This window comes from Elgaria multicarinata, chromosome 7 (assembly GCF_023053635.1).
Source record: "Elgaria multicarinata webbii isolate HBS135686 ecotype San Diego chromosome 7, rElgMul1.1.pri, whole genome shotgun sequence".
Classification (NCBI taxonomy): domain Eukaryota; kingdom Metazoa; phylum Chordata; class Lepidosauria; order Squamata; family Anguidae; genus Elgaria; species Elgaria multicarinata.
In genome coordinates this window covers 66,488,405-66,515,693 of record NC_086177.1, presented here as the reverse complement: position 1 = coordinate 66,515,693, position 27,289 = coordinate 66,488,405, and the positions used below count along the sequence as shown (strand labels likewise).

The 27,289-nt window shown below is 38.7% G+C and overlaps 1 protein-coding gene across 4 annotated transcripts; it reads left to right on the top strand.

Annotated features, from left to right (window-relative positions):
• Positions 1-1,284: 1,284 nt before the first annotated feature.
• On the top strand, positions 1,285-26,465 carry TCEA1 (transcription elongation factor A1). Of its 4 annotated transcripts, none has more exons than XM_063130720.1 (11): positions 1,285-1,550; positions 3,919-3,997; positions 10,845-10,907; positions 14,860-14,965; positions 16,863-16,950; positions 17,535-17,596; positions 20,657-20,713; positions 21,999-22,153; positions 23,529-23,675; positions 25,036-25,107; positions 26,179-26,465. In XM_063130720.1, exons 1-11 carry the CDS (start codon positions 1,495-1,497, stop codon positions 26,185-26,187), a joined length of 894 nt encoding a protein of 297 aa, XP_062986790.1. In that variant the 5' UTR covers positions 1,285-1,494; the 3' UTR covers positions 26,188-26,465. The 4 variants fall into 4 exon arrangements, with proteins under 4 accessions (XP_062986790.1, XP_062986788.1, XP_062986789.1 ...); XM_063130718.1 differs by having other exon boundaries at positions 1,289-1,550; positions 17,448-17,596; XM_063130719.1 differs by lacking the exon at positions 3,919-3,997 and having other exon boundaries at positions 1,291-1,550; positions 17,448-17,596.
• The last annotated feature ends 824 nt before the right edge of the window (positions 26,466-27,289 follow it).

Sequence of the window (27,289 nt, the reverse complement as noted above, 5' to 3'; positions counted from 1 at the left end):
TCCTGTCCCTCTTTATGCTGCACTGTGTGGGATTAGAAACAGTCCCCTGTTCCTCCAGTGGCAAATTTGGAACTGAGGAAGTGGGGATCCATTCCTAAACTCTGCCCCTCAGCCTCCCTTCCTCCAACTTGAGGCTGCAGAACCATCAATGCATTTACTCATGTGAAGAAAAACAGACGAGTCTGATCTGTTTCTCATGCACCACATGCCAATAAACTTCAGAAGAGATTCACAAGTAGATCTGAGCTTTCCACTGCAAGTTATAATGTACGAAAATGGGAAAATGTAATGAGCTCCACATGCAGGGAGAGTTTACCCGAGAGATGTACTTTTAAAAATCTGCACAGCTTTAGTGAAAAGGAGCCACGTATCAATTTGTACATTTCATTTTCACTAACAGGCCTTTTTCAACTTTTTTTTAAAAAAGCTAAACATAGTTGCCCCTTTCTCTAGTACCATTTCCCGATCTGAATCGTGTCTACCGTATGGCATCCGGCTGAGGCAGCTTTTAATACTAGTTCCTCGTCCTTGAAGTACCACCCGCCGCCTTCTGTTCCATCTATCCCGGCAACCTTTGGTAAACGAAGAGTGCTGTCCATCCCTGCGCTTTACAAAAAAACCCACCCAGCTCTAGTGCTACGGCGCAACGCGAACAACATCGGCCACAGCTAAGACCTAAAGTTTAACCTGGGATCATCCAGGGTTCGCCCCTGCCTGAGCACTGGATTCCCTGTGGGTCACCTAGATGAACAGGTTTGACCCCTGGACGATCCAGGGATAAACCTTAGGTCTAGCTATGGCCATCGTGAGGCAGCCACAACCGCCGCTTGTCCCACATTTCGTAAACAGTCCCTTCAAGGGGAAACAAAGGGTTGAATCCAATGTGAGCCCTACTTAGAGTAGATCCATTGACACGAATGGAACTGACTGAAGTTAGTCATGACTAGCTAAAACCCCATTCATTTCAGTGGGTCTATTCTAAAGCACTCGCATTGTGTTCAACCCACAGCAAGTGCCCTCGTCTGCTCCTAATCCGGGGGCGACACAGCGAGAATGCCCCCCTTTCTCTCTCTCCTGAGCAAGAGTTTCACAGGCGGCGACATTTTCTTTGTTGCAGGCGCATTCTCGAGCCCTCGATTTCCGCTGGGCGGGCGCTGCTGCTCAGGGTAAAAGAAGCTCCGCCTTCTCTCTCTCTCTCTCTCTCTCTCTCTCTCCATCTCTATCGATGTTTTCGGCTTGCCGGAGCACCGCCTGGCTCCCTTTCCCCAAAGCTGGATGAGCGCAGCCTGGCATCACGGCTGCCGAGCTGTCGCTTGTGGGTCTGGCCGGTTTCTGTGCTCAGCGGCGCCGGGGGTGGGTTGACGGCTCCATCTTTGCTTGCGCCGAAGGCTCCGACATTCCTGGCGGAACAGCGGCGGCTGTTGAGCTCCCCACAGCATCCCGGCTCCGCGGAGGGTGGCGGCGCGGATTGGGCAGCCGCCATGAGCACTGAAGATGAGATCATCCGCATTGCTAAGAAGATGGACAAGATGGTGCAGAAGAAGAACGCGGTGAGATGATGAACTTGGAGGGAGGAGGAGGAAGAGGAGTGGGGGGGGAGGGAGAGGTGCCAGCGAGCCCCTCGCGCGCTCGGCTTGAACTTCTGTCTGGCCAATCAGCGGCGCCGCGCGCTCAGCTGGGCGCCCGCCTTTTTCCTGAGGGGGAGAAAATAAGGGGCGAATGGAGGGGAGGCTCCGTTGGCGCCCAGTTCTTCTTTTGTGAGGCCTCAACTGTCACCCGCGCGACAGTGGTCCTCGAGCCGGGGGGGGGAGGGGAAACGGGAGAGGGGAGAGGGCACCTCATTCCCCCGGTCGCCAGTGCAGCGTCGGAGCCATTTCTCCTGGCTCTCCTGCCGTGTTATGACCCAAGGGCCGTACGTCACGTTCAACACTGTAGACAGAGTCCCATTGACGAGATTTACCTGGCGAGCAGCCGAATTTTTGACTTCCTGCAGATCGGGAGTAAAAGGGTTCCGCTTAGTCCAGCGGAGTTAAAGACTCACCTGGGATGTAATCATCTTAGGCCCCTTTCTGGGAAATCTCCCTGTTTCTTGGCCCTCATTCCTAGGTTCTCTCTATTTCTCTTAAAAGCCAATACGCACTACAGGCTCGCTTGGGTATATAATGATGGCCCTCAAGAGGCGATAGCTTTTCCCCAGACCTTTCCTCAAAGATTTTGCTGCATCTCTAGTCATAACCATAAATTGGTTTTAGAAAGAATGCGTCGTTTTTCAGGACACAGAAGTGCAAAAATATGTTTGCGTTATAAGTTTTATAGGTGTGTATTACTAGACTATTGTTTTAACTTGATTCTTAACTTGGTAAGCCTCCTGTGAGTTTGGACATCTTTTTGGAGGTAACTTGCTGGGCATCATACAAGGGAATAATTGCTGGTTCCATGGTTTTATACTGCATGGTGTGAGTGTGGGTTTAAAAACAAATTACAGTCCTATGTTTAATAGGTAGTTGGCTATATCCGCCTGAACCTTGGAAATTGAAACTGTTTTGTTGTAGTACTTAAAACATCTATGCATTTTGTCTGTGTGGATTGCTTTTCCCTTGGCAATAAAAGGACAATAAACAAAAATGTGTTACTCAAAGTCTGTTTGACTAACCAGACCATACATTGGTTTTAATACAATCTAAATAAAAATATTCATCCCAGTTTAAACACACATAATTCAAGCAGTTTTAATTATCCACCAAAGCTTGGTGGAACAGGTAAGTTTTTGCTAATTTCCTAGCAAAGATGTTATGAGGCAGGCTTATCTAAAGGAAGGCATTCTGTCACCACTGAAAGTACACTATTGTGTGTCCTCATCAAACATTAAAATGATGGGATATATGGCAGCACCTTCTTGGAAGATTGCAGGAGTTCTTGGAGCTATGTGTGAAGAGCAGTATCTTGGAGTAAATAAAGGTTTTGCTTATGTGTGTTTCATTGTATAGAAAAGGCAAGCACATTTCCTCACTAGACATTTAAGAGATTCTTAGATCTGAGTTCTACAGATGATAATCCGGATCTGGCTATGTTCGTATAACCTAAAGTAGTGAAGTTTACTCAAAGTATGTTTGATCTAAAATATAAATATACAAAATTAGTTTTAAACTAAAACCTGACAGTTCACAACTTTCAAAGGGGGAATAACTTTGAAAACCTTATATCCAGATATGTGTCTATGTTACTAATTAATTATATCTGTAACCAGTACAGAAACTGGTAAATATGGTCTTAGTCTTGTAAATATGGATTCAATATCAGGCAATAGAGAAGGATAGCTTTATTTTACTTTGTCTTTGACATATGTCCTGATTTATATGGGTATTCAGATATTTTGGAAAACCCATTGTGCCAGCAAACACTATTGGCATTTTGCTAAAGGTCACTTACATGAGTGCAACATAATTTTCACTAGTGGTGGTGTCAAATATGATACCACCCTTTAACTGGTATTATTTGTATATGTACACCACCTTCATTGAAAGAAAAGTATTTGAATAAATCCACAGCACAGCGTTTAGTAGGAACAGAACTACAATTCTTGTAAATTTATATGACCCTCTACATTTTTGAGGACTGATCTCCTTGCCTTCTGTGTTTTCCCAACTCAATGTCTTGCACATTGTACCAGCTATGAAGTTCCTTGCTGCTGACCTACCTATTCATCCTGTCTATCAGGAACCTCTGAACACTTGAGAACACCTGAAGATCCAAATGGATTTGTCTCAATGTGTATTAATAGAGTTATTGATAAAAAAAGTTAATATGAACTGTATACCAGTGTTAAACTGAGCTGTACAAGCGATATTAAAAGTAACTATCAATGTTTGTTATATAGTATAATCAGTGTAACAAATTACCTTATTGTGTAATGACTAGGTTCAAGTTGGCAGAGGTAATGTTGCACATATGGATATTCAAAAATCAAGAGCAATTGAGTAAGATTAGAGAAGAAAAGGTAAGCAGTAGCTTTTCATCTTATTAGATACAGAGCCAGAGTGTACTAAATAATTTCTGTGTGCATTAGGTTGCCATCCTATTCACACTTACTTCACAGTAAGCACCATTTAACGTAATGGAACTTACTTCTATGTAGAAATGTGTAGTATTGCACTGTTATAAATCAAATTGTTAAATATCTAGCTGTAGCCTTTAAAACTGAGCATAGAACCAAATGTTTATGGTTTTTAAGTGGGATTGATTCTAAAAAAAGATCTCTGAACTACCTTAATCTATTTCTTTGGGATTTAATGGAATTTAGAAGTAACATTTCTTAAATAAATAATAGCATTATTCTTAAAATCTTCTTATAAACATGTATCTAGAAAATATTGCAGTATTCATTTTGCATGGTGTGTCTTCCATGTTGATTGGGCTAGGATGTGGTGCTTCTATCAAATATTTATCTTTTTTTAATATTTGGTTATTTCAGACCAATCTTAATTGTGTTAACTTGGAAATAATTTAGTGAAACTTTTCCTAATTAGTATGATTTGGATTGTGGCGTAAAGCTGCGATCTTTTTTAAAAAAAAGATTTTCTATTTATTTCAGGTTAAACTTTTAGATTCTAGAAGAGCTCGCTTTAACTATGGCGGCATTCAGACAACACAATAGTCAACAGTGGGGTAATCAACTCAACAGTTGTTTATCTAGGGCATACTTCCAACACTGTATGATAATAATCAACCATGGTGTGGATTAGGATCAGCATTGAATTAGGATCAGTCCATGCAGAGTTCCCCGCCCTCTCTTCCCCCTCAGTCCTCTCTCTAGTATCCCATCAGCCATTGCTGCTGAAAAATTATCCTGCTGGCTGGACTAGAGTAGCAGCCACCATTTTGACCACTCTTGCCTTGTGACTTTGTGGCTGACAAAATAATCAATGGTGCCCTCAACACAACACATGGTTCAAATAGCCAACTCTGCACAGCATTGTTTATTTGTGTTGGTTATTTCGGCCAAATAACCAACCATTGGTTAAAAAAATTATTATTATTATTATTATTATTACTATTACTATTTAATTGCATTTATATACCACCCCATAGTCGAAGCTTTCTGGGCAGTTCACATAAAATCCTCACACAACACGGTAATCCATGGTGGATTAAATAACCAACCATTGACTATTTAAATTACTGTTGGCTATCGTGTTGCCTGAACCCAGTCTATTTATGTTTAGGATTGTGGTCTTACTGCCCAATCCTATGTAAATTTACTAAGTCCCACGGAGTTCAATAGAACTTCCTCTCAAGTGTGCCTAGGATTGTGACCTTAATTAAATTTATCTCTGCATCTAGGCAGACTAACAATCAGGGTGGATTTGATTTAAATCAATTTGATTTAAATCACTACTCAGAAAGATTTGATTTAATCATGTGACTCCCCCCCAAAAAAAAGTGCACTCTTCCTCGCTATATTTTACACAACTCAGAGTTACCCAAGACTCATTCTTGCTGGTATAATCTTAATATTTACAACCAGACGAAGGTTTCATTTTTAGAATAGCAACTTTTCAGATTAGTTTTACAGTTATATATATAAAAAACACTGATTTGGTTATACTATTAGAAACACATCATTGCAAGGTGAACTATCTCCAGTTTAATAGGTTAATCATTCATATTTGGACAACTTTTCTGCTGTACTTTATTGGAAGGAGAAAAATGATCTTACAGAAACCTCTGGAAGAGCATGACATTGTGAATGGATTAATGGAATTCATTTACCAAAAAATTTAAACAGCTTCATGCTACATAATTAAAAACTAATCCTTATTTCATGATGAATAACCTTTAGACTATAATGTATCTTAAATAGAAAACTATCTTTAGATAGATTTTTCCTCAAAAAGCATTTTATTAAAAACCGATTTAAATTAAAAAAACCAGATTTTTTTATTTAATTTTTTTAAAAAGCATTGATTTTTATCCACCCTGCTAACAGTATAAGCACCCATGCTCAAGTGTGATTAGATCATCTAACGGATCTCTGCTCTGGATGCCACATCCATCCGAGACAGTTGGTAGTCACAGGGAAAAGGACTTCAGTGTCACCTGTTTAGAAATCTCTCCCTGGGAAGGGTTGCTAGGTTCCCTGCTGGCATGTAGGCACATGTCTTTACCATGACTTTTCACCAAGGCATTTGGAGCATAAAAGATTTTAGCTGCTAAACTGAATTGGTGAATTTTTGATAAGTCTGTTAAGTTTGAGCATTGTATGGAACATTGCTCTATTGTTTCAGAATTGGCTATATTTTTATTGTAAGCTACTTTGTGGATCTGCCAGACTGAAATGAAAGATATATATTTTGTTAATAACTGTTTGTTCAATTAAGGTTCACTTCATTTCTTTCAAGCATCATGCAAATCAGTATATGGTTTTGCATTCATCATTATTTAAAAAGTAAGATAAAATTAGTTTGATACACACTCTTTATGGCAATGGATTGTTACTGTAGCTGAAAATTTAGGCTAAACAATGAAGAGGTTTGAGGTCTTATTCAACACAAGCTTTATTCTGTCACAGGCTTTCTATATGATTCCGGAATCCTTACACTGGGCGTGCTCACATGGCACTCTAGCCCATGAAGGGTAATTAGGCATGCATTGTGGATTGTTTTGTGAATAACCCACAGTGTGTAGTTAGCACACCTACCAGATGATCAAGCAAACAGCCGACAGTGCGCGGTTTGTTTGCCCCCTTGCCCGCTCCTTACCCCTCAGTCCTCCACTTGGTGTCCCAGGAGACTTGGCGGCAGGCCCATCTTGTCTGCTGCTAAGTTCTCCTTCCTGGTTTACAATCTTCATTGTGATAAGAACCCCTTTTAAAAATTATTTCCCCAGCCCCATTTGTGTGCAAAAACAGGACCGGGGAAACTTTTTCACACTTATGTCTGGAGAATGTGTACAAATGCTTTTTTGTTGTTGTTTTTAAAGTGCCCCAGTGCTTTTTTTTTTTAAAAAAAAAATCAGCTAGGGGAAGAGGGAAAATCCAATCCTCTGCCCTGGACACCTGGGGCAACATTATCCATTTGGGGCAGGGGTTGGATTCCCCCAGCTGATTTTCAGCACAGGAGCACTTTTAATTTTAACTAACAAACAAAAAACATTTGCGCAAATTCACTGGAAAGTGCAAAAAAAAAATTCCCAGTCCCATTTTTGAACACAAACAGGGCCGGGAGAATTCTGATTGTGATTATGATTATGATTGTGATCGGAGCTGGGAAGGGGAGTTGGTGAGGGAAAAGTGGGGGTGACAGCCTGGTGCCATTTGGGCACCATTGGAAGGCCTGTCACTGGCAAAGTGAAAAGGGCATAGCCAACGGCTTGGCCACAATCGCGGCCCTGCTCAGCAAGAGGGGCAGGGGTTTCTGACTGTCTTGCTGAGTGTTTTACTCCCAATGCCCTTTATCCTAATGGGTTGGCATGTCTGGGTCCTCACAATATGTCAACCAATCATGGGTAAAACAACCCCTATTCAGATTGCTGGTTATCATGGTGGGTTGTTTGGGAAAAACAATCCACCCTGATAAGAATGGCTGGGGTTCACACAACATGCTAGCCCATCATAGGCAGTCACCAATGACTGGTTAGTGTGTTGTGCAAACCCAGGCCATGGCTAGACCAGGCCTATATCCCAGGATTGTCCTGGGATCATCCCTGTGCATCCAAATGACACACAGGGGATCCCGGGAGCAAGCAAGGACGACCCCTCCCTTTGCCTGGGATAATCCTCAGCTAGCTAAGGCCCCTGTCACTATTTCTTTCTCAATTCAGTTGAAAATATTTCCCTTCCTATATTAATTGACTTGCATATTAACATATTTTGATATACAAGAGTTTACAATTTTTGAGATCCCTTATTGAAATGTAGTACTGGCATTTACTTTCTGAATAGATTTATGGTTAACGTACATAACAAGTCTGTTAGTAGAGTATTTGAATAGTATTTAAATTGGTGTTTATGGGAATGCATGTGACTACCAGGGAAAAAACAAGGTACTGTCAAGCTTATGTTGCTGCAAGCAATAAATAGCTTCTTTCCAGTTTATGATTGAAACAAGTGGAGTCCTTTCTGGCTCTTGCATCATCTAACAAGGGCAGATTATTCCTTGTGCATCTAGTAATTACTTCCTACCAAATGTTGTATGCAAATTATTGCAAATATCAAGAGGCAATAATCAATAGCTTCTTTTTTTGTAGGCTTAAATACTCAGAAAATTGCCTTTGAAGGGTAATGTTCTATGATTGCATTTTAAAGGTGCTACTTACATTCAGTTCTTGTTGTATATATTTCAGTTATCTTGAAATGATTGCTTTCTGAAATGTTACTTGTTGCTTGTAAGAAATGTTCTTATCAGGCATAATGATATGTTAAGGATTAAAAAGCAGGTTTGAGAAAAAATGTATGTAGAATGTTTGCTTGCAGATTCAGTAATTGGCCCAATTTGCATGTAAAACTATGTCAGGTTCCTGATGAAACCCTGCCTTTATCGATTATGAGCAATCTGCTAAACTAGGGGTGAGGAATATGTGGCCCTTGGCCCTAGCCAGCATAGCCAATGGTGAGGAGTGAAGGGAGTTGCAATCCAACAGCATCTGGATGGCCACATGTTCCCCAATCCTGGGATAAGCCTTCTGTCCATGATTTCTTTAGTGTTATGTGCAAACTGGGAACTCTAGCTTGCCTCTCTTGAGAAGCCAGACCGCAAGCCATAACTTATGACTGGTTTGTCAAAGGAGAGATAAGCCAGAGTTCCTGGTTTGCATGTAACTGTGAGTGATCAGCAGCATGCACATCAGAACCTGGTTATTATCTTACTTAGATTGAGCAAGTTATTTTATCAGAAAATATTATAAATCCCGAAGAGTTGCCAGCCAGTGAATGCACAAATTGGGGACAACTCATAATTCAAAAACAGAGGTGACATTGGATAAATGAACAGGGAAATTATATACAACAGTTTCAAGAAGAAGCAGCCACAAGTACATAGTGTCAAATAGTAAATGATGTATTGAATTGCCTTGGACTCTGAAAGTGATGTTTTATAAAAGGTTGAGAAGAATATTTTTTATTGACAGCACTTGTATGTCTTGTCAACTGATTAATTCGATTGGCATGTTAAACTCCTTTCAATGATAAAGTAAGAATTAATTAGTATTCTCTTAGAGAAGATAAACAGAAGGAAGGATAGAAGTTTCTCCAGAATATACTTGTTTTTCTATCTCTCCAGCTTAGAAGATACCTTGGACAGGTTTTATTGTGTAGCCAGGCCCAGGATTGGAAATGCCAGAGTAGAGGGTGGGCTGGACGTGTTCTTGTGGTTCTACTATGCTTTCATTTGAATCTTTGTGAGTCAAAAATTGCTGTGATGCCTCCCTTTTGTCCAGGAGTTTGGCACAATATTTCTCAACTTTCCCACAGGATAAACACCATCCAGTCAGAAGAACCATCCACTAACAGGATCTTGGTTTTGTTTAGATTGAGTTTCAGTTAATTAGCCTTCATCTAATCCATTGTTGTAGCCAGGCATCGATCTAGCCCATCCACAACCTCATATGAATCACCATCTTTAGAAAGGCTGAATATGGCTGTACTATTTTGCATGCCTGACAAAAGAGAGTGCTTCCAGGATTTGAACCTACACTGCAAACTCCAAAGAGCAGTTCCTTAAACACTCAGCCATAACAGCAGACAGGAACCAGACACATAATGGGGGACTTATCTTCCCTCCTGCTCCCAGACTCAACAGCTGGTCATAAATACCAGGAATGCAGGGGCTGCAGAAAGAGCCCTAGCCAGCTCATATTTTATATGCAGAGGTCCTAGGTTCGAATCCAGGGTATAAACCTACACTAGGAAGGGTGGGGAAGTGCCCTCCACAGACACACCTAAGCCAGGTAGCAGGAGCACTGCATGGGCCAATCAGCCCTTTTTTGCCTTCTTCCTCTCTCAGCAACTCATATGACCAATCCAGCCCCCTCTCCTATACTATTTTGCCTGGCTTCATCCCAACAGGACTCATTGCTCCATCCCCTCTCCCATGCCCTCAACTAATTGCCTCATACATCCTGGCAACAGCACCCATCTCTCTTACGTATCTTGTGAGCAGAAATAGGAGGGCCTACATTAAAAGCTAGTGAAAATGTAATGGTACAGTAGTCCACAAGGTGTATTTGAATCCTTTCTAAGTATTATGAAAACTGCTATACAACTCCCCTTCTACCACTGCCAACAAGTAAAATGAATTGCGCGGTTCTTGCCACATAAATAAGTGATGCCTTTCAGCTCAAGATTGACTTTAATCTGTTGCTCCTGGAACAAGCATTTGAAATAAGCAAGAATAATTCTTTTAGGTTTATCCATAGTATTTTCACCAAAATTAATAGGACTTGGGGAATGATCCAGTAGTGATTGAGTGCTAGTGCTATTAATGTTGCACTAACATAAGCCAACACTTGTGCAACAGCAAATTCAGTGGTGTTGCAGCAGCAAAAAATGTCTATTTTTCTTTCAAACAAGATGTGCACTCCTGGAAGCCTCCCAGGAGTGGGATTTTATTTGAAAACAAGGTGTTTGCTTCCCACACACCTCCCCATACCTCTGAATTTCCCAATGTACTACCAAGTACTGTTGATGGTGTGGAAGCAGTGGTTTACACTAGTGCAACAGCAATAGTACAAGCACTCAATCACTGTTGGATCATTCCCTTGGAGATGAATGACATAGCTAGTGCCATGCTAAATGTTGTTTTACGTGTATGACAGAATGGGTATTCAATCTTTAACAATGTGTTTTACAGGCTGGGGCTCTTGATTTACTCAAGGAACTTAAGAATATGCCCATGACTCTGGAGTTGTTACAGGTATGTTTTTCCAATTGTCCCATATTACTTGTACACATCTTATACCATAAATGTACTGAAGCTGTGTCTAACATACATCAATAAGGTATTTTTTCTTGCTGGCAAAGAAAAAGCGAGACTGCTTAGAATGTGACATACCTTTATTAATAGGGTTGCAAACATATTAAATGAGAAAACAATGTATTCTGTAGTCACTTTAGATCGTTGCTTCTATAGAAGGAACTACAATGAATATTTATTGTGTACATATAAGATGTTAGAGTCATACTGACTAAATCTTTCCTTGGGTAACAAAAATGTTAATTCACAACAGGTAGAAAGCTGACATTTCTACATCTGATGATAGAAATTCAGGATTTGAAGTCCAGCTCATTATAGTCAGTTCTTCAGCCTATACCAGGCCATGCAGGAAAGTTCACAACTGCCTTATTAGCTTAGAGAAGTGGCATGTCTTGCCAGTGATGTAAAATTGTGGATGAGGATGAAGTCACTTGTTATCTGAGGTAGATGGTTTTTCTTGCTATCTCTTGAGAAGAGATGGATATCATACATGCACAGTCCCAAACTGTGTAGGCTTTAGAAGTAGTATTTTGAATTGCACCTGGAAATGGACCAATAGCCAGAGAAGTTGGTATAAAAGTGGAATAACATGCTCCAGAATTCTAGCTCTCATCATAACTTTTTCAGCTGTGGTTCATCCCAGCTGAAGATGACATGTGTTTTTCAATGGCAGTCCCAAGTAGAACGTTTCACAATAATTCAAACCCAAAATTGTGAGCAGGTCTGCTTTCTCCAGAAATAGATGCCTTTAGTACACCTTGTCCAAGGGCCACCTGGGAACCCAGGAGCAAGGCCAGGGTGCAGAAGTATCTCCAAAGTGAAAATCTGAACATTGAAGAGTATGCTAATGCATCCAAAATAGGCTCAGATCCTATCACTGGATTGACAGTCCTACTGGCCAAGACCATTTTTGTCTTGTCTAGATTATGTGGAACTCAGGAAAGACCAAAAGGACAACAATTCTAACCCTTCCCAAGATTGAACTATTCATCCATCAGCTATCTACAGATGAACCAAGTACTGCCCAAGCAGAGGGTAGGTGCATTGCAGGAAAGTGGCGTATAGTATACAAATACTATGAGATATATTACATTTTCCCACATATTAGTCCATGTGACTGCAACATTAAAGGATCTTGGGAGCAGTTTGTGATGAAAGGGCTGATTCTGAAGTCATGATTGGACAAATCCTTGAAGTGGTCCCTTTGGTGCAAAAAGGAAATTAGTTTAGAGAGCCAGTGGGTTGGTTCGCATGATCACCGCAGCCTGGCATGGCTTATTTAAGCCATAGTGGGTTGCAGTGCATGCTGGAGTCCATTTTGAATATTCAACCCCCACACCATGGTTTGCTATGTCATCTGAACCTAGGTGGCATGGCTTGTTGGAGGGGGAAACAACCCTCCAAAAATGATACAGCAGGCTATAGGTTATAGGATGGTTGTTTTCCCCTCCAAGAAGCCTTGATGTCCAGATTTGGATGGCACAACAAGCCAACGTGACCAGGACTTGCATAGGCAACCTGCACCCACAAGAACCACAGCTTGTTGTGGTTTAAATAAGCCATGGTGGACTGCGGTGGTTATGCAAACTAGGTCAGTGGGGGGTTGTGCTTTTTATGTTGTTATATCTGTATTCCACCCTCTGCAAGGAGCTCAGGTTGGCATACATTGGGTTATCTCATTTTACCATCACAACAATGCTGTGAGATACATTGGCTTGAGGGTTAGTAATTTACTCAAGTCCATCCAGGCTGTTCGGGATTTGTATTCAAGGTTTTCGTTGGAAGCTGCATCATACCCCCGAGCAACCTTGCTCATGACACCTTATAATGGTAGCCCTTTAAAGGTAAGCAGTAAGGGGATGCCTGAATGGGGATCTCAGGTGTAGTACTGTGTTAGGAAACTACTTATTTGTAAAGGGATCCAATGAAAATAAAACACAGATTTTAAAGCAAATTTTCTTACACGATGTTTAGGTTTTGTAGCCAGATGTAGTAATTGATGTATAACAACAGGTAAATAAATCAATGGAAGCAGTGAATGTCAATATCTGTGAAGTACAATTCATCCATAATAATACCTAAGATGTACCTGGTGTCTTAAATTTCTAAAGAGACTGAGCAGATAGCTCAGAATGGAACCGCCCAGAGAGCTTCGGCTATTGGGCGGTATAAAAATGTAATAAATAAATAAATAAATAAATAATAAATAAATGTTCTGGGCTACATTGTCCTCATTCACATTGATCCACTGTAGATTATTTTAAAGATGTAATTTTACATCTTCAGACAAAACCAATTTGTATAAGGGTTGTAAACTGCAAGTGTGATTCTTGTAAAAAATATAAATTGTGCCTTTGTTGAGTTAGAAGAAAATTTTATATTAAATTTTATATTTTTTTATTTTTAGCACTAGATGGCAGTATCACACTGTATTTTAACACTCTGCTTAACTGTAAATTTGTCCCTAGAGAGTAAGCTAGTCTTATTAATGACACTGGATAATAGCTTCAACTATTGGGCAGAATAGAAATACAATAAATAAATAAAATGAATAAAAATAAATGTTTAAAACCCCAATTAAATAAATCTTCGTAGCCTAAGGGGTGTTTTTCTAATGCCCCAGCTTTTTGAAGCAGCTACCTAGGATCAGTTTAGGCAAGTAATTCTAGATATGATGTTTGAACAGTGAAAATATTAATATCAAATTTTATAGGAATTCATTTGTAAGAACCACAACTTAAATGTCATTAATTCAAATGATAAACCTGGAGAAGTCATGATAAACCTGGAGAAGTCATGTTGTATTCGAGAGTATATTTTGAAAATTGTACTGTAAAGATATAAAATAGTATTGAAAAGCATTGGTTTATTGTACTCATCAGTGTATGTGTTAACTATTTTAAAGTAGATGGTTAAACTTTGGATCCCATAGAGGTTTGGGGTCTTTGAAGTGAAACATATAGTTGAAATTTTGCACTGAAGATGAAGATCATTGATTTGTAGTTTGAGTCGTTTGAATTAAAAGAAATTGCTTATGGGTTCAGAATTTTGATGTTATGTGTCTTTGTTTGGTTTAAGTAGTCATAGGTGCAGTTGCTTTACAGATTTCTATATTAAAAATAAGCTCTCTAATACAATATGACTTTTGCATTCTACATTCCAAATTTATCATGTAGATATTTCATTTAGAAATTACATCCTTGGCTTAGACGATAAGATAAAATAAGTGACAGAACATATTTACGGAGTCTCTATTTATAGCAATAAACAAACTCTTTTCTGTAAAAAAAAAAAGTGTTGCAAAGTTACTTATGATCAAGCTTGTCATAACAATTAAAGCAATCTCTGCATTGAAGAACATATTGCAAATATTACCATACAACTAAAACAGGGATTAATATAAAATTAATACCTAAAATCAGCAGTTTGTGACAATTTTTAGATTCAAAAATAATTTCAAATCAAATCCAACATTAATCAAGGCATTCTCTTTGCAGTAGACCAGATTTTCCTCAAATTTCAGCAGCAAGGAGGAAAAACATGCACTTCTGCTAGTCTTAAAGGCGTGCTTACTCATCAACTAGGTAGTTCCTGAATAAGTTTCTTAATCCGAGAGAAGCTGAACAAAAGCTTGGAGGCAAAAATGTAAATTTAACTCCCCTGGATTTCAGAGATTAGATTAAAGTGAGCCCTTGTGTATGAGGGAGAGAATTTAACTAGAAAAAAAGTAAGAAACAAAGGTTTTACTGCAATTTTAAATCAGGGTGGGCAGCAACTCCCAGCATCGCTCACCATTGGCTATTCTAGCTAGAGCTGATGGGAGTTGCGATTTACTTCTTTTTGTATATTTGTAAATTCGAATCTAAGTGTTGATACCTGTCTTTGTTTTCAGTCTACAAGAATTGGAATGTCAGTGAATGCAATACGCAAGCAAAGCACAGATGAAGAAGTTACATCTTTAGCAAAATCTCTCATTAAATCATGGAAGAAGTTATTAGGTAAGCTGCACTAAATTTTTAAAGTTTTTCTTTCTCCAACTTGTTTTAACAGTAGTATCTAATATGTTGTTATGTGTTTCTGTCATTCTTGTAAAAGCTATTTCTTTTGACATGAAAGCCCTCCCTTTATTTTTAACTTTCCTTTCCTTTACAGTACATATATTTATTTCCTTTGTAGTCAGGCAAGTAGCTTAAGGTCCTCAAGGATGTACCTTGTTGAGTGCCAATGTGGTGTAGTGGCTAGAGTGTTGGAGTGGGAGTCGAGAGATCTGAGTTATAGTCCCCACTTGGTCATGAAGCCCACTGGGTGACTTTGGACCAGTCACAGACTCTCAGCACAATTTACTAATTTGTTGTGAGAAGAAAATTGAGGATTATGTACATTGAGGAGGAGGATTATGTACATTGCCTTGAGATGCTTAGGAGGAAAAAAAAGATGGGATGCAAATGTAATCATCATCATCATAATAGTAATAATAACTATTAACCTGCCTACAGACTGGTTGTTCAGGTGGGGGATATGGTGGAGTGGGGGAGGCTGGATACTCTTGAGAGTCCACTGCAGAATTTGTGTAATTTGTGTTGGATAGTAAAGAATGAATGACTGAAGGGAGAAGAGTATCATGGAACTTATTTATTTTATTTTATTTTTAGAAAAGGGGTCCTCCCAAATCAGTGAAAGGTAAACTACAATTATTAAAATAAAATGTTAAAATAAAATTTCACATACATCAGTCAGAATTTTCAAAACACTCCAGCAATTTACTAAGCAGGTAACCAGAAGCCCTCCTGATGTGGTAAATTTTCAAGGAAGTTCAAATCATCTGACATTTTAGTCACTGCATTTTGGTTCTTGTCCCTTTAGGGTTGTTAAATGCAATGCTGGAAGATACAGTCACCCCTGGCAAAATTCTCCACTCAGAAACTCTAGATCAGTCTTCCCTAATCTGGTTTCTTTCCAATATGGTTGGACAATAACCCTCATCATCCTCAGCGAGCCTGGCCAATAGTCATGGTTCATGGGAGTTGTAGTCCAACAAGATTTGGAGGTGCCAAGTTTTGGAAGACTGCTCTAGACCTAGCCACCATTTCCTTAAAGGTACCCTGTCTCTTGACTGCTCTCCCTAGCTGTCCTGGTCTGTCTATCTGGCACACATTCTTGGCACAAAACAACAAAATCAGTGAGACTTAATTGTACCAAGTCTCAGGCCAAAAGCATAATAGTTAACACTTTTGATAAATCATATAGCTATTGAAGAAGCTATAAGCATATTGCTTAGTTCAAGAAACAGATCAGTGCTAATAACTACGACTGTGTAGAGATCAGTCCAACAGTAGTTTCCCAAATTGGGATCTCAACCGTTCAGAGTGCAAGACAAAGTCAAGGGGTCACAATAAATACAGGCAAAAAAAACCACTCTAGGAAATCCAAGAGCAAGTTACAAAACTAGAATTTACACACACAGGCAGAGATAAGTCCAGTAATAGATTCAACATTGTTAAGCTTGTAGCTTAAAGCAAGCATGATTGTGCGAACCAGGACTACGAGCTGATCTCTGAATAGCCCCATCTTCAGTTCACTATCTCCTTCACCCTTTTTCCCCCCCAATCCACTTTAACATCTTTCAGGTTTCTCTTTCTGAGGAACAAAACAAATAAGAGTCATTTTCTCTGAATGGATTTCCCAACATTTTCAACTTTTCCTAAAAGCAGTTGAAGGAGGGAGACACTGATATGCTAGGAGAAATGAGTATAATAATCCTTTCACCCATGACTTTCCCAGATCTAAATCCTCATTCCACCTGCTATATGTCCCATTGAAAGCACTTGCAGTATGCCATATAAATGAAACATTATTATTGACTATATATTTTTTATAAACATGTATGTATTTCAGATGGACCATCAAATGATAAAGACTCTGAAGAAAAGAAAAAAGAAGCAGGATCTTCATCACAAAACAGTCCTGAAGCAAGGGAAGAAAGGTATTTCTTCTAACCCTTTTGTATTGTTCATAGAAGAAAAAAGTTGAAAATATCAAGTTTGTGAAAGTTAGGGTAAGAGCAGCTGGTGGTAGATAAATCATAAAAGCTGATAAGACAATATCCAGGGGAGGGGGCTTATAAATCAAGTATTCCCATGTATTTTGCAGATGTGTCTCATATTTAGGATATCTAAAATCTTGTCCCTTTAGAGCTGGAAAATATGAATGAATGGTAATAGTTACGAACAAACTATAGACTTATTCTGTTTATAGCGTAGTTTACCTTAGGTACAATAATATGTTAACCTGATATTTATGACAGCAATAACTGGACTTACTAAGAAGTAAGATTTTCCAGGTAATGTCAAGCACTGTAGCTCCTATTTGGAATTGCTGTATCTAAATAGCAAATACTTTGCTTTTTTGCCTAGAATATAATCCATGACTATCGGTAATAGAATGGACAAAATAAATATAATATATATATTGCTCATTTAGCAGTTCCAGTAGCAACTCAAGCACCAAGAAAGAGGAAGCTAATGTTCCCTCAGAAACCTTTATTTCTTCTTTTCCCCGGGCTCCAAGCACATCTGATTCTGTACGGATGAAATGTAGAGAAATGTTGGCAGCAGCTCTCAAAACAGGAGGTAAGCATTGTCCTGCCACCTTACATTTCATTCTATTCCACATTTCCTCTCTGGTGTTATTTAATGTTCCTCTCTGGTGTTACTTAATGTTAATTGTAAGGCTGTTATTAATTTTATTGTAATATAGAAACCAAATGAGTGGTGAGGTGCAGGTTTTTGAGAGATTAATATAATCCATTTTGTGTTTCAGCATATATATCCAATGTTTTTTGTGAGCAGTAATGCTTTTTGCAATAAATCTTCATGTAATCTTGTATTTCTCTTTGAGACCTGCTTATGTTATTGTGTTCAGTTCTGGGTTTGTAATTTAAGTTTAATTCAAGTTTACTGTCAACTTCTTGAGAAATATTCCTTAATTCTGAATTTATAGGATTTGAGATAGGTCCAAAGCGATTCTTCTACAAGTAGAAGTTGTCTTGTGGCTGTAGAAGAGCTGCTTCTGATCTAGTGATAAATTGCTGCACAAGAAAATAAATTATCAGCACAAAACAAGCTAGGAAGGCTGTTGGATCACTAGACAGCTAGAGTTGGGTAGGTGGATTGCAGAGAATCTCAGTGAATTCACTAGTCAGCATCCAATAGGGGCTGTGTGCTTGTGACCAGTCCCAATGAGACTTGGTCCATTCTTGCCCAGCCAGCTCAGGTGCACACATAGCCCCAATATAGTGCTTCCGGGAACAAGCCCCAATGTGAGTGAAAATGGTAGTTTGTAGAAGGGGTGCAACCTTACCCTTCCAGAAACCAGCTTCTCTGCTTGTGTTGTGGCTTGGCCCCGAAGCGCTGTGTTTCAACCAAGCGTGGCCCCTATTGGATACCACCCGTTATTTCAGTCTTCAGTGTGGAAGATGTTGAATGGGTTGTTGTGCCTGAACTGCTTTTTGTGGAGGACTTCTGAAAAACTGAATGAAAGAGGTGATGACAAGAGAGAGAGAGATTTAAAATTAACAGGTCCCTGGATCCACATGCAACATACCTAAAAGTTGTTATAGAACTCAAATGTGAATTGCTGATCTACTGAAAAAATATGAAGCTTAAGTGGAGGATTTGAAAGTAGCCTATATCACATGGTGTTCATTTGGAGAATAGGGAGAAAATTACAGGTCAGTTACCTTCAGATGTGTTCTGATGAATTGGTGGAAAGTATTAAAGAGAAATTAGCATGACTTCTGCAAAGGGTACCATTAAACTTTCATATAGACAGTGCTGCCTTTACCTCCTTTGCATGATGTTGCATGGATACTGGGACTACATGGATAACTGTACAAAAAGGAACACCAGACAACTGAAATTGGCGATTAAGGCAGCAAGACCCAGGAACCTGTGCCACTGAGGCAGCTTGCAGGTTGAAAGAGTTACTGGCCTGATTTTTCATATGCTGCAGTGCCACTCTTATAACGGTGAGAGAGGATACTGTGGCTCATCAGCCCATCCAAAACAGGAGGCTTAACAGATCAATAGAGTTCTGGCTCACTCACTCACAGGGTGGGTTTGCATGATCAGGAAAGTAAAATAAGCCATCATAGTTTATTTTCCCACCCTGCATGTGCCAGTCATATGCCACCTAATTACCCAAGCACAGCTTGTTATGTTGGTGGGTGGGTGGCAGGGGTAGTTTAGTAATCACCCTAGAACAAGCCATGGCCTTTTGGGTGGTTTGTAAACCAACGCCCGCCACCCGCTTTTGCCAGGTACAGATGACACAACAAGCTGCACCCGGCAAGGGTAATTAGAGTAATTAGGTGGTTTGCAACTGGTATGTGGGAAAATAAGCTGCAGTGGGTTATTTTCCTTCCCCAGTCATGTGAACCAGGTCTATGTAACAGTTGCTAACAGGTTTAACTTTAGATGCTTGTTTCACCAAGTAGCAATTTAGACTCTCTTTCCCAGCTTCACCTGCTCTGTTAAGAACTTAAGAAGAGCTATGCTGGATCAGACCAAGGTGCCATCTAGTCCAACACTCTGTTCACACAGTGGCCAACCAGCTGTCAACCAGGAACTCACAAGCAGGACACAGATGCAACAGCACCCTACTACTCATGTTCCTGGTGTATATAGGTTTACTGCTTCTGATACTGGAGTAGCACATAGCCATGTGCTACATTTAGCTTTGGCTAGAGAACAGAATTATTGTATAATTAAACCTCACCAGCACAGCTTGCCATATGATGCAAACCTGGCGAGGGTGGCTTGTTGCTGTGGCTAACAAATTATCCAGAACCCATTGGCTGTTTTAGGGTTCTGTGGTGGCTTGTTAACCTCTGTAGGTCATATCATGGCATCTAATATACCTCCATCAGCGTCTGCTAATTTTGGAAATTGAGATTTTCTTTGGATTTAGTGCCCAATTTCCTTAGAAAGGACAATAAAATGTTTTGTGAGTTAACTGAATATTATAATAAGTACTTTTAAGACTGATTTCTTATTTCATATTTTTAGAACTTGTATTAGCTGTCAAATGGAAAATCTTATTCAAATCTTCAGTAACATTAAGACTGCAATCCTACAATCACTTACCTGGGAGTAAGCCCTACTGAATTCTAAGTAGATACATATAGGATTGTGTTGTAAGGCTGCAGTTATATGTACATTTACCTGGGAGTAAGCTTAAATGATCACAGTTATGTTTGTTTCTGATGCCCTGCAAATGTCCACCAAATCCTTACTGTTAATGGTTTTCATACAGTTTCATAGACTGCAACATATTTAAAGTAATCATCATGTTCTCAGTATTTTTTATTTAACTTCTGTGTTCCTTAATGTAAATAGTTACAGGTGTGTATCCATTTTGAATAACAAATTCTTTTCATGGGCCTCCAAAGGACTGTAACCTCTGGTTTTGGGAACTTCATGTATGAATCAATATACCTGAGGTTGTTTCTCACTTTTGAGTGGTCCTGGAGTGTGTAGTAATAACTTGTTATGCTGAACAGGAGCCATATTGAACTGATAAATAATGATGGCACCCTATAAATAGCATTACAAACAATTTTCATGGAGGATGGTGTAAAATGTTTTAAATAAAGATAAGTAATATTAACAATCATACAATGATTTCTTCAGATGATTACATTGCTATTGGTGCTGATGATGAAGAGCTGGGTTCTCAGATTGAAGAAGATATCCTTTTCTGTGGAATGAGTGCTTGACTATCTTTTATAATTTAACAGGCTGATGTTAACTCTTAGCTGAAGTTTTGATGAACTGCATTTAAGTACAGAAAGGCAATATAGAACTGGTGCTGTATTATTCAACCCTTGTGTCAAATTTTAGGGTATAAGTTCCTTGGGATAGGGACCTGTCCTCTTTATCTTTTGAAATGTCATGCGCATTGGTAGTTCTATATAAATAAGAAGTCTACCAGTACTTTAAGATAACTCTCAACATAAATGAAGACAATTTTATTAAAATAATATGCCTTAAACCATCATATAAAACAACACACACACACACATCGAAATTTGAACTGCCACATCAACCTCCTAAGACCAGTCAGAATGAAAGTTCAGAAAGAGAGGTGGAACTCTTCTAAAAATTCCCATAAAACTAATGGGCACCTGCCATAGAACTGGTGTGTATCTCTGGAAAGAAATACTGTAGAAATGTTCTTGCAAAGAAAGCACTATTCTTTCTGGTTGTTAGCTTTGTCTTCTGAAACTAGAATCTGGTGCAAGGGTTCACTCAAGAACCTTACAAAAAGGGTGTTCCCTGCAGGCCATGTAGAATTATTAGCATTCAATCGAATGATTTTATTGAAAGCAAAGCAGTCTTGTGGATAACTGGAATGAGCTACCTGATGGAGAAAGATTGCTTTAATACAGGGGTGAGCAACTTGGGGGAAGTATTTCCTACCACAGGCCGCATCACACACACACACACATACGGGCTGTACCTCCCCCCTGTGGCACTGGAAAAATCTAAAGGGAAATACATTTTTAAATGGCTTTCAAAGCCCCTACAGAGCACCAAAAAAGTCAACCTTTTAAACTAAAAGTCAATTAGCTTCTTTTTGATCGAATATTGATGCTTTTAATGCTCTATAGTAGTTACAGAGCATTCAACCAAAAGAGTGTCCAAATGGCTGTTCCAGACACCATTTTGTCCCCACACACGCCACACATGATTTTAAAGTCACTTGATCCTTTGTGCATTGCTGGGCTGTGGCCGGTTATCTATTATATTATGGAAACCTTTCCTACGCTAAGATCACATTCCTAGTCATCAAGTAGTATTGAGATTCATTTCCTTAGTCTCATCAGCCAGTATTGTATGTTTTACATGCTCTTGTCAATTTAAAGAAAAGAATGGCTGTAAACGATAAACTTATTTTTAGTCAAATGTTTGTAAAAGAATTAAGTGCAATTTTACACTATTCATATTGCTGTTGACCTTAACTCATAAGCACCTATATTTCAGGAGCTAAAAAACACAGACATGAAATACAAAAATAGAGTGCGAAGCAGGATAGCAAACCTTAAGGACACAAAGAATCCTAATCTAAGGAAAAATGTTTTATGTGGGAATATACTTCCTGACAGGTTTGCTAAAATGACAGCAGAGGTAAGTAATTAATTCAGATTACATGTTGTTATAATATTTTTATTAGGCCAACCAAAAGATCACAAAAAATTGTACAAGCTATTGAGATTCCTAGATCACTTCATCAGGCAAGATGTTAGGAAATTTATTCAACTTTATAGAGCTTTTATTTTCTCAAGCTAAGATTTGAGTACAGTTCCATGCTACTGAGAGCTGGGTATTTTGGAAACAAATATTTTCAATACTAAAACCTTAGCAATGAGCTGCAGTGATGTATGTTCAGCAGAGCACAATGCCTGAGCCTTATTGCCTGCATGTTGGGCAAAGGTTCATAGGCTGTTATGTGTGTTTCTAAAATAGGAATGTTGTGTTGCTGTAAAAGGGTGTTTATGTATCCTAAGAGGTTGGTTACATTCAGAAAAATAAATTAGATGTAAGTTAAATAGTAGCTTATGTCTTTAAAGTCTCCATAGGGCTATGAGGGGCCATAGCTCAGTGATAGAGCACATGCTTTGCATGCATATGGTCCCAGGTTCAATCCCTGGGATTTCAAGATACAGCTTGGAAAGATCCTGACTAAAATGTTCAGAGAGCACTGTAGTCAGTTGTGCAGAACTATAATGGGGGTGGGAATTGCCTCCTTCCCAAGCCCCCTATGGGTTGAATATCATCACCTCGCCCTATTTTGTTTTCCCCACCAGACTATTTTGTCTTTCTCAGTCAGGAGGAAGGGACTTGACCAGCACTGGGAGTAGCAGCCAAGGAACAGAAGCCACTTGACCGATAATGGAGAAAGTGGCTACTGCTCTCCCCACCAGCTGAATCCTCCACTGCCTGCATCCCTTCTGTTATCTCAGATCGGAGATAACTGGGCATTCCTCCAGAGGGCAGCCCCTTGAAAGAACCCAAGCAGTCTCCACAGTCCAAATGTAGAACCTCTGTGGCCTGGATTAGGTCCACAGGCTGGAGATTCTGCATCACTCATGTTCTTTTTTTTTTTTCATCCCTCATGTTCTTAAAAACGCCAAAATCATAAAATGAGATGAGATTTATTGCTACTTTAGTAGAAAGGCTGATTGAAAGGATGAGAACTTCTTGTAAATATTTGGCAGGGCTAGAAATTGCACACACCATTTTTTGTAGATTGTCTTGAAAGGCATTGGAAGTGTTCTATTTAGATTGAGGGCAACTGGTTTGGTGTGCCCTTAATTATATCTATGGATAGCCAAATCTAACAACATCCTGTTCACAAAACAATCCCTGATTGGTCCTTCTAGCTAATGTGATTGATGTGGGAAGCAGTCTTCATTCTCTGTTGGATTAGTTATTAATTCATTTGTTTAGAACTTTAAGAAACAAATTAAACTTGTTTAAAGTCAAAATATCATCATCACAGGAGATGGCAAGTGATGAACTGAAAGAAATGAGGAAAAATCTTACCAAAGAAGCTATAAGAGAGCATCAAATGGCTAAAACAGGAGGAACCCAGACTGATCTGTTTACATGTGGTAAATGTAAAAAGAAGAATTGTACTTATACCCAGGTACATCAACTCATATTCTCCCAACATTCAATCTTAGTAACTTTTTAAAAGGGTGCTTTTGTTATGCAATTGCCCTGCCTCACACACTGAATTTTACAGGGGGTCCAGATGACAGTGTTATAAATTTGCAATCTTGTGTTTTCCCACAACTGCTTCCATCTTCTTATCTGTTAAGAAGGAAAAGTTGGAATAATTGCATAATGGTTTTTGATTGGGAATGCTCTGGAAGCACCCTAAGTACTGTACCATGAACTTTTTCTAATATGTCTCTAAAATATTCCATAATAGCAGTATATGTGTTGCTAATTGAGTCTGGTTAGGCTACAGGATGGTTTGTTTTTTTAAAATCTATTGGACAAATAGCAACAGGAGAAGGTGGTAAATAAACTATTATAGACAACAACATATATTGATGCTCATAGTAGCACAGAAAGTTTGAGTGTGTACTTACAGAAGCCAAGCTCCTTGGATTAGCAAAATGGGCCGTAAATCCAGATTGTGTCACCATAAATACATACATGTTTACAGAATCTACACTTCTTCTTCTCCATGGTGTCTGTGCAACATATGGGATCTGTGCCTATGTAGAACAGCACACTGGAAAAACTTCTAGAACTTAGAAGAGCTGCAACCCCTGATCCTGAGTGGGGAAAATCCATTGCCCTGCATGGTTCAGTTTCTTTTCTTTTTTTCTTTTTTAAAAATTTTTTAAATTTTATTTCAAATAATACCGCTTAACATAACATACAAACTAAACAACGAATACAATCAAATACATAACAAATTACTTGAATATATAAATGTTAACTACTTGTTATCCATAAACTATCAACATAATCCAACTAGTGCACCCCCTTCCTCTTCAGGATCACTCCTGTTTCCAGAATCTTAACACCTCTTCTGGTGGTGGATTTCCACTTCCCTTAGAAAACACAAAAGTTAGGAACTGTTTCCATATCACATCAAATTCATTCAGTTTCTTTTCAACTGCTGCTTGATTGACATAGTTAAGAACTAGTATCCAGCTCCAGTCTGCAAGCAGCCCTACAGGAGTTATAACTGGGCAATTTAATCCTCCTGAAGAAAGCCTTAAAGGAACAAGAGGCCAAAACGCATTGGGCTTTTGTACAATAAACTTTTCTACAGCATCCTGAGACTTCTCTCCCTTTTTGTGTACACCTTGGATGCTCACCCGCCTTGCATCCACACTTACAAGAGAATAAGCCCTATTGAACAAAGTGGATATTACATCTAAGTAATCATGTGTAGAATTGTGCTGTCAAAATGTAATGAGATGATATTACATAGAGAAATTGTGCAGCATAATAATTTATACTTGCTGTCTTCTGGTTTTCTGTAGGTTCAAACCCGAAGTGCTGATGAACCTATGACAACATTTGTTGTGTGTAATGAATGTGGAAACAGATGGAAGGTAAACAGATTAGTTATTTTGTATTTTGTATACTAGGCTTCTCTTTTTTAATGTTTTGTTATTATCTGCTTTATTAGAGATGTTTTTGAATTATTATTTTGTATATACTTATTTATGAGGTAAATGTATTGCTCATATATAAAAGCAAGATATTAAATCTGTAAGATTGGGATGCCAGTCTGTTCATCAGTCAAATGAATGGTTTTGGTTTTTGTGGACCGCCTAGGGAGCTTCGGCTATTGGGCTATATTATCGGCTATATTATCATTTGAATTTGACTGTGGCCTGATGTTGCTAAACCATGGATGGGCAACTTGTAAGTCAAAGCATCTGGAGGCCACAGCTCCAATCATCCCTCCATCTTATCAATGGTGAGGGATGCTGGGAGTTATAGACCAAAACCTGAAGGGCCACAAAATGCCTGCTCCTATGCTAAATATTCCATGAATGTTGGTGGTGAGAGAAACAAAAAGGGGTCATGGTTATTACTTCATGCCCTGCTGGCCTCTTTTGAAAACCAGATGCTGAAGTAGATAGTATCTGACCCAACAATGTTCTGCTTATTTTTTAAAAATCTGGAGGGGTCTACATGAACTACCACATCTGAAAAGGAAACATGAAAATTTAGGCAGTAATAAAATACTTATTTTGAACATTTATGTTTAAGTATGGACATTAAAATAAGTTTAATAGATGCCTTGATCTCAATCCATAGACTTGTACCACAAATATTTTTATTCAAGTACAACACATAGACAAATTATAATGCAACAAATAACAAAAAGGCCATTTTTCATGGCCACAGTATTGGAATTTGTGTTTTTTGTACATGGTTCCATATCTGAAACTGACTGTAAAATTGATTATCTACAACTCTACAAAATTAGGGGTTTCATATCCTTTCTATTGATAAGTGATGTAAGTTGGGGGAGGTGAGAATTCTATTATGTTTTTTAAATAAGAGCTGATAAGGATATGGACAGGAAGTTAGACATCTTCATTTGCTTTACTCAGCAGTTAGGTAGACTTCTATATGCACATATCTCAGAAATATTTCTTTTCTTTTGACAGTTCTGCTAGAAGAAGAAATTGTTGACATCTGGACCAGTATGAAAGAGGATTTTATAATTAGCTTTAAGAACTAGCTTCCTACAAAAGTTTTGTTTTGTTGTTCTTTTTTTGTTTTGTTTTTGTTCTTTTTAAGCAGACATCTCTGAAGTTAGATTTTGGTTTTGACATCGCCATCCCTGTAGTTAATAGTCAGTAGAGCCAGGATACTCAGTTGTATGGTGTAATTTCATTTCCTCCCAACCCCCATTTTTTATAAACAAGTCTACATTAAACTTTTATCAATGACATTTTTGGGTAACTGCTTTTTTCTTAACTTTGTGAATAGAAAGTTGTGTATCTTTGCATTTGACATATCCAGCTGAAATGTTTTCTTGTAGAGTGAAATTCACATTTAATAGCTCAGTCCTTTTAATCATTTTGGTGTAGGGCAAATGTTTTTGCTTTATCCTGATTTAATAAATTACATTTAGTGTGAGTGGTCAGGTAAAAACCATTTCTACACTGGCCATTGAGTGCTAATAATGAAACCTGATATTTTATAACGCACATAGACCTCCTATAACATAATCCAATGTTTTATGGTTTCAAAACTTGCATTGATCTATCCAACTTAACTGTGCAGCCCTAAAGCATTTTATTATTATTTTGTCCTTTATTCTAAAGAAATTTCTTACAGGGCTTTTTTCTCTTTTATATTCTTGCTGCCATAATTCATTTTAGATTCTGAACAACAATGCTGTGTGGAGTGCAGCCTAACTAGAGATTAAGCTCATCTTTTCCAATATATATAGGTACTGTTTTTTGTGAACTCTTGAATGGCCAGCAACTTTTTACATGCAGAATCCCTGTCTCCTAGACCACAGAGGTCTGAAATAAAATTACATTTTTTCACCACCTGTTTGGTGAAGTTTTGTTAAAAGGTTTTTCAAACCACATTCAAAACACTAAACAAAAAACAAACAAAAAAACCCTGAAACAGCAAAGTACTTTACCATTGTATTTTTTTGATATAAGGCTTCTCAGCCTTTTGGCTAAGATCAAGTTTACTGGTTAGAATTCTGAGTGGTTAAAATAGGGTGTTCAATTAAAGTGTTTTTTTCTCAAAGCCTTC

Bases quoted from the DNA above. Each gene is read 5' to 3' on its own strand.
- TCEA1 (XM_063130718.1), top strand. From the start codon at position 1,495: ATGAGATCATCCGCATTGCTAAGAAGATGGACAAGATGGTGCAGAAGA. The intron at 22,154-23,528 runs GTAAGTAATTAA...TCATCATCACAG, and splicing joins TTGCTAAAATGACAGCAGAG to GAGATGGCAAGTGATGAACT. The intron at 23,676-25,035 runs GTACATCAACTC...GGTTTTCTGTAG, and splicing joins AGAATTGTACTTATACCCAG to GTTCAAACCCGAAGTGCTGA.